This window comes from Talpa occidentalis, unplaced genomic scaffold (genome assembly GCF_014898055.3).
Source record: "Talpa occidentalis isolate TD23 unplaced genomic scaffold, MPIMG_talOcc4v2.1 talOcc4.2, whole genome shotgun sequence".
Lineage (NCBI taxonomy): Eukaryota > Metazoa > Chordata > Mammalia > Eulipotyphla > Talpidae > Talpa > Talpa occidentalis.
In genome coordinates this window covers 110479168-110486669 of record NW_023602073.1, presented here as the reverse complement: position 1 = coordinate 110486669, position 7502 = coordinate 110479168, and the positions used below count along the sequence as shown (strand labels likewise).

Genomic DNA, 7502 nt, shown 5'->3' with positions numbered 1-7502 from the left:
GTTATATTCCCCATACAATCCCCCCACCTCCCTATTTTGACCCTAATCCCTCTTTCCTCCCCCCCATAGTGAGTCTCTGGTTTATAGTTGCTTGTTGATTTTGATTTTTACTTTATGATAATTAATCTTTTTTCTGGTCCCTTATTTAGGTTTTCTAAATTCTTGCTATGAGTGAGACCATCTGGTATTTTTCTTTTTCTTTCTGGCTTATTTCGCTGAGCATGATCCCTTCTAGTTCCATCAATGTTGCTGCAAATTGCATGTGTTTATCTTTTTTGAATGCTGAGTAATATTCCATTGTGTATATGTACCACATCTTCTTGATCCAGTCATCTATTTTTGGGTATTTGGATTGTTTCCATAGCTTAGCTATTATGAATAGTGCTGCTATATAAACATAGGGGTGCATGTGCCTTTTTGAATTAATGATTCTGTGTCCTTTGGGTAAATACCTAGAAGTGGAATTGCTGGATCATATGGAAGTTCCATCTTTAGCAGGTTGAGGAATCTCACACAGCTTTCCACAGTGGTTGGACCAGTTTGCACTCACACCAGCAGTGCAGGAGTTCCTTTTTCTCCACATCCTTGCCAACATTTGTTGCAGCTAGTTTTTTTTAATATGTGCTTTTCTCACTGGTGTAAGATGGTATCTCATTGTAGTTTTGATTTGCATTTCCCTGATTACAAGTGATGCTGAACATTTTTTCATATGCCTGTTGGCCATTTGCATTTTCTCTTTGGAGAAGTTCCTTTTTAGCTCTTTTGCCTATTTTTTAACTGGATTATTTACTTTGTTTTTGTTGAGTCTCTTCAGCTCTTTGTAGATTTTTGTGATCAGTCCTTTATCATTAGTGTTGTGTGCAAAAATTTTCTCCCAGTTGGTGGGGTGTCTGTTTTGGTTACTATCTCTTTTGCTGTACAGAAGCTCTTTAATTTGATGCAGTCCCAGCTGTTTATCTTAGGAATGGCAAAATATACTAAGATTTGTCTTGGCTTTCTAAGGGAAAGCAAAGAATGTATACATATAGGCTTTAACTTCCAGAAACAAAACCATAATGATCAAATCTTTCAAAGTCTAGGTCAAACAATTATAGTTTAAAATGTCAGTGTTTCATTCAAATCACAATAGTCAAATTACAAATAGACAAATTACAATAGTCTACCATGTGCATGTGACAAGGTCAAAGTTGTTGGAAAAGGGAAGAAACAAACATTTATTAGAAATATAAGATAGGGTCCTATTTACCTAATAATCTACATTGCACTTCGGGAACAAGAGTAACACACATGAAACAAAACAACAAAGCAACGGATATGATGTGACACAGACGATGTATACACTGTGTAACCATAAAGACAAGGTATTTCATCTTATATCCATGGTGTGCCTGAAAATAGGAGGACAGTCCTGTTTCAAAGGGAAAGCTTCCTGAGTGCTGAAGAATTCAAAAAAGGCTTCACAGAAGAAATAGCCTTGGTGAAGTTCTATGAAATGAATAAGGTTTGGGTGAAAAAGAGGGCATTTCAGGACAGGATCTGGGATAGGTTTAACTGACTTGTAAGCAGTGAAATTTATCCTTTAGGTAAATTATTTGACAAATGAAAATGTTCTGCCATTTCACAAGAAATCAAAATTATAATTTCACATAAAAAGGCAAACTCAGTCATGCTGTGACAAGATATTAACTTTTCATCTCTTTAGGCAGGAATTCATATCTGTCTTACTAAAACTTATTAAATGAAGTTTTATAAATCTAAGATTTACTGTACATATTCACATACAGTGCCAATTATTCTAACACTTAAGATTTATTCCTGGCATTACCACTTCAAAGAAACAAGTAGAAGCTTACCTCGGCAGTTTTCTGTGTTGTTGTAAGTTTAAAACATTCTTTTTCTAAGATATCCAGCTTTTCGAGTTTTGCTTGCAGCTTCATATGATCTTGTTCTTTCTCCCTTTGAAGCTGAGCCTGGAGAGGATAAAAACAAAACCTGAATTGGCAAGTGATGTCAATGGCTCAAGAATAATGCAATTTCTGAAAATTCAAAGCACAATATAAATCTGCCATGAGAATCACATACATACTTTACATGCATTAGGTGCTTGCAAACAAAAACCAAGAACTCAAATTTATTTTTTAAAAAATATAATGTGTAAAAATAATGTGCTATATTATTAGTAGCAATGGAACAAACTCTTTTATGCATCTTTATAAACATTTCTACTAAGAAAAACATCAGTAAGACCTGTATTAAAGTGTTATTGACAAGGTAACCAAACCTACTTACTGATTTACCCTCTATGAAACTAAAAAATCAGCCATCGGAGGAATAAAGCATACATAGGACAGGAAGAAAAGTTAAACATGTGTTACATATATGCATATCTATATACTACTCTGTAATAGTATTAATTATCAAACTGATACAGGATGTTAATAACGGAGACTACTAGGAGGGGGCAAGGGGTATATGAGAACTCCTTGTATTATCTGCTTGATTTTCTATAAACTTGAAACTGCTCTAAAAAAATTAAGTCTATTAAAAAACAAAACCGAGAAACAACAAACAGAATCTTGGTGACCTGGAGTATTCAACTGGAGTTACAGAAACAGAGGCAAGAAAAGTGGAACAAGAATAATTACTTGAAGGATAATAGATAAAACTGTTCTAAATGTGATGAAAACTATTATTAACTGACAGATTCAAGAATCTCAAAAAACAAAACTCTAAGGAGAATAAATACAAAGAAAACTACGTACCAGTGTATGATTATCAAATTGTTTACTGGCAATAAAGGGAAAACTTAAAAGTCTGAGAAATGATGAACGCATTATTCATGGAAGAATGAAGACAACAAATCTCATTAGAAAACTACAAAAAACTAGAAGACAACATTTTTAATGTGCTGGGGACAAAAAACTGTCAATTAGAATCCTATGTCCAGTGAAAATATCCCTCACCAATGATGATGAGATAAAGACTGCCAGACAAATACATGTTTAAAGGGACTATTTTTTTTTTCTTCAAAGTGATTGCCATTCATCCAAACAGACTGTGAAATGCACACAGTAGATATTAGGTGATTCTGAGCAGTGGAGTTGTGATGGATAAATATTTAAAGAGTTATTGTTAAACTCACAGAGATCGCCCTAGCAGGCCTACATATTCCCCAGGACTTGGCCATCATGAAATCTAGTTTGTAATGGGACTCTATAATCTCCTGAGCAGCAACTCCTGTTGTTGATATTGTGACTTACTGTAATTTTAATAAGACTACTAATCTCTCCAATGTCTTTGCATAGTTTTTCCTTTCTCTTCCTCACTCTCTTATTATTGCACATAGGTTTTGAAATGGTGGTTTTTCGTCCATCCCCTTGTTAATCCTCAAAGGCATTTGTGTATTTCTTTCCTTTTCTGCCTTTTGTCTTTTTCTTTCCCTTCTTCCCTTCCTTCCTTTTTAAATATTCTATTCAGTCCTTCCTGTTTTCCATCTACAGAAAGGTTAGTCCCTCTGGATCACTGTAAATGGAATTTCTTATGTACAGCTTTATATCCTTAAGTTATGGCAATTTTCCTATGTTAAATATCCCTCAAAAAAACATAAAATTATATTTCTTATAGAAAATATGCTTACCTGTTGTTCTAGGATCATATTTTTCTCTCGTTCTACATTGAGAACCATTCGCTTTGTATACTCTAGTTGCTTCTCTAGAAGAGTACAGCGAGACTGGGCTGAACTTAATTGTATACTTATACCTATGAAAAAGAGAAAGTAATGATGAGTCAATTCATTGATTTCACAACAAATAGCCAAAAGTTCAAGGTTTCTTTAGTTCTTCCAGAGTTAAGAACAATATTTTTGTGAATATCATGAACTACATGTACTTAGCTTAACACTGTCTCCTAAAGACCCAAAGGGCAGGATAGTAAAAAATCCTGGCTGCTCCTAGGAAATGGCACTGAAAGAAATATACAGGACCTAAAGTCTCTTCCCTATCGATACATTTCTTCTCTTTCAGGAAACTAAGCAATATATATTTTACCATTTCCATGTTCCTTCCTCTTGACTACTGATAGCACAGTTAATTCTATAAAGTGTAAGCAATCTCTAATACCGTTTTTACTTTTTTCAGTTTTTTCTTTCACTTTTTTTTTTATTTTTATATTCCCCATACAATTGCAACCCCCCCCCCCCATTCTGATCCCAATCCCTCCTCTCCCGCCCCCGACTTTGTCCAATTACCTCAGAAATTTTTTTCTCCCTATTTCTTCATTCTGATCATAAGCTGGAACTCAAATCTGAACCTTGTGTATGAAGGTGAATTTAGTGTTACAAGGAGAAAGAAAGCGTTATGTTTTAAAGTAAAATGACATAAACATGTTCTAAATCTATAAAACATGTATCCAGCTATCCTTTTCATAATTTCAACAGAAACCTCCACTTTCCTGTTCATTTCCACTAATTGATTTCAAGTTACATAAAATTCTTTCTGCAATTTTTATTTTATGTTGCTTAATTATATTTTGTTTTCAAGTTTTAAAAAACTGTTAACTGAAAATATAAAGTATTACAATTAAATTATAATTCAATTTCAATTAAATTATGGGTTAACCTAGAAATATGATTGCAGAATATGACTTAGAATTTGATTGCAGAGGGCAAACAGTAGTGAACAGCAAAGCAGGAACCTTTCCCCTAAATTATATACAGTGTTGTAAAGCAATGTTAATTTAAAAAAGCAAATAAAATGAATTTGGATTAGAGTGTGTTAGTATTATAAAAATGTTCTGACTTCTAAACACAATTTGTCTAAAACCTTAATTTTTCTTTTAATCTCAAGAATTTATTTACTATGGCAACAGGTATGATAGAGGTATAAGTTCATATCCATTTCCTGAAAATATCAAAATGTCTGGGAATAAAACCTCAAGCTCTGAATGGACATAAGAAATTTATTTAGACAGGGCTTGTTAAATTGTAAACTTTGGTAACCTCTTGTTTCTGAGAAATACTGAATTTTCTTACCTTTTTTCTGCTTTATCAGTTCCTGGTGTGCCAAATCTCTCTCATTTGTTTCATCCTCCAAGGCCTTTTTATACTGTGCTGCTTCTCTGGAAAGAATGTTCAGGTTATCTTCTGCTTGTGTCCTTTCTAACTCTAAACGGTGAATCTTTTGCTGAAGACTTTTTAATGCTAAAATAAGAGCTGTTGAAAAAAAATCACTGTTATTTTAAGTTAACCTTTTTAGACAGCAGCATATAAAAGTGTATCCTGGCCTCCCCGGTGGCGCAGCGGTTGAGCGCTGGGTTGCGAAGCTGCCCGCAGCCTCTGCGCCGGCGGTTCGATCCCCAGCTGCTCCCCGGCCACCGGAGGAGGGTCCCACATGACGCGCAGCCGCCGGCTGCTCCCCTCAGCAGTGTACTTCGGTCCTTCTGCCTGCTCTGCTCCCCGCTCTGGCTCTGGTGAATTCTCTCACCCTCCCGTGCTTCTGACTGTACCCAGTGATGTATAAACAAAAAACAAACACAAATAAAAAAAAAAAGTGTATCCTTCTGTTTTCTAATGATGTTTTCATAAGTCTGTGATATATATATTTATCTGGTTATACTAATGGTCATCTTATAGCTGAAGAAGCCAAAAAAAAAAAAAAAAGTCAAGTGACTCGTCTCAGTTTATAGAAACTTTTAGCAATAAAATCAAAATTAGTTTTATTAAGATTAATACAGTTTTTCACATAAAAATGAAATATTTTATATATATTTTATATATTATCCCCCAATTTTAAATAAAATTTGTTAACATTACCTTGACTGTTTGGACTATGAAGCATTTTAGTAGTGTTAACATCTAAGTTCACAGAGTGGTGAGTCTGAGATGTTTCATTACTCTGGGTGAATGATGGAACAAACACTCTTTCTGGCGGTTTAGAATAGCTTCCTACTATACTGTGCATTAATTCTGGATCCATTATCTATAGAGAATAAAGGAATGATAGCATCATTCTTTCCCATTTGAATGAAAAAAATTCATATGTATTCAACATAAATACATAATCACATACTGCAGGGTTGTATCTTCAAGAATTTCTAAAAATTTTAATTATAATAAGTTCAGCAATAAAAGGAAAATGACTGTTTACTATAAAAATAGCATGGGCAATCTGATTCTCAATGAACATATGCCTGAAGTAAGCATGACCTGGATGGTGTGAATTTTTAGTTTCTCAGTTGATCAAAAGTTCATATACCTCTCATTGTCTGAGCACCTCTACAGTGATTCTAGGGCTGAAAGACAGTGTAGTGTTTAAACACAAGCCACTCATATAATTTGACTCTTTAAAACTGTTGAACTCCAGTGTAATGTTTTCCCAAGGGACTTACAGTATGATTTTGCAAATTATCAATTTCTGAACCCATCAATAAGCTACAACCCCACTAAATGTGCTAGCATTCTAATCACCTAGTTTAGAAGGTTTTCAGATATGAAGAATCTAAAATTACCTTATTTTGTCATACTGGGCTTTTTCTGTGTTTTGTAGAAGAGACGTTTTTAACCACTTTAGCAGGTAATTTTTTTGCCTAACTTTCCCAAATCATCCTATTTTCTTTCTGAAATCTAGATATTTTAGAAATATATTTTCTTTTAATATATTCTAATAAATGTTAATTGAATTAATTCATAAGGAAGAAACAGGGTGGGGGGAACAGTAATAATAATTTACACAAAACATTTTATCAGCACCACTTTAGGAAAGCAAGCATGTTTTAAAATGGGAATTTAGAATTTCATTATATAATTAGCCTATTTTGGTTTGTGAGAAATGTAATCACCTAGTTTAGAAGGTGATTTTCAGTTATTTCATGATCTTCTCAATTCACAAGGCAAGACAATTTCCATGACTATTTCCTGGCAGGGCAAAGAATACACCTTATTCAATAGGATTTCTACTTAGGCCACTGCCATGACTGACTATCTTCCAGGCATTCTGATAGGTCTAAATTCAAGGTTATGCAGCCTAGAAAGCTATGCTAGAATACCTGAGGTTCTTTGCTCTGGAAAAATGCACCTTTTTTTTTTTTTGCTATTGTTATTAGCACCAGTTACCACTCACTAAACCTGCCTCTGCCTCTGAGTTGCTGCTCAGGCACTGTCTGCTCCCCATGGAAGACTGCATTTATCTAAGTTAATGAACTTGCCTGCCAAAAAAGAGCAAAGTAAGTTAGTCACAGCTGGCACACAATAAAGTAGAGGTAAGGCCCCAAAGTTCTGAAGATAGCTGTACATCTTCAGGAAAGGTATGTAATTTGAAGCTATCTCAAGAGTCTTGGTATTAATTAAGATAATGGACTTAGTTTTCATCTTTGGATGAGTTTTTCTAATAAAGGAAAGAATGTGTATGAAATGACTACTCAAAAGATTCCAATAAGCTAAAAATTGAAAGTTTATTAAATGAAATATGTAAATGTGTAAATACATCTTAAAATGGGGCATAAGCAAG

The 7502-nt window shown here is 34.2% G+C and overlaps 1 protein-coding gene across 2 annotated transcripts in view; it reads right to left on the bottom strand.

Annotated features, from left to right (window-relative positions):
- Nucleotides 1-1814: 1814 nt before the first annotated feature.
- CEP57L1 (centrosomal protein 57 like 1) overlaps nt 1815-7502 on the bottom strand; it is a 37588-nt gene continuing 31900 nt past the window's right edge. For both annotated transcript variants that reach the window (XM_054699083.1, XM_054699084.1), the window contains exons 2-5: nt 5810-5975; nt 5030-5209; nt 3638-3759; nt 1815-1970 (exon numbers count right to left, since the gene is read on the bottom strand). In XM_054699083.1, the coding sequence (XP_054555058.1) occupies nt 1830-1970; nt 3638-3759; nt 5030-5209; nt 5810-5975 (609 nt within the window). In that variant the 3' untranslated portion in view covers nt 1815-1829. The remainder of the gene's footprint in view (nt 1971-3637; nt 3760-5029; nt 5210-5809; nt 5976-7502) is intronic.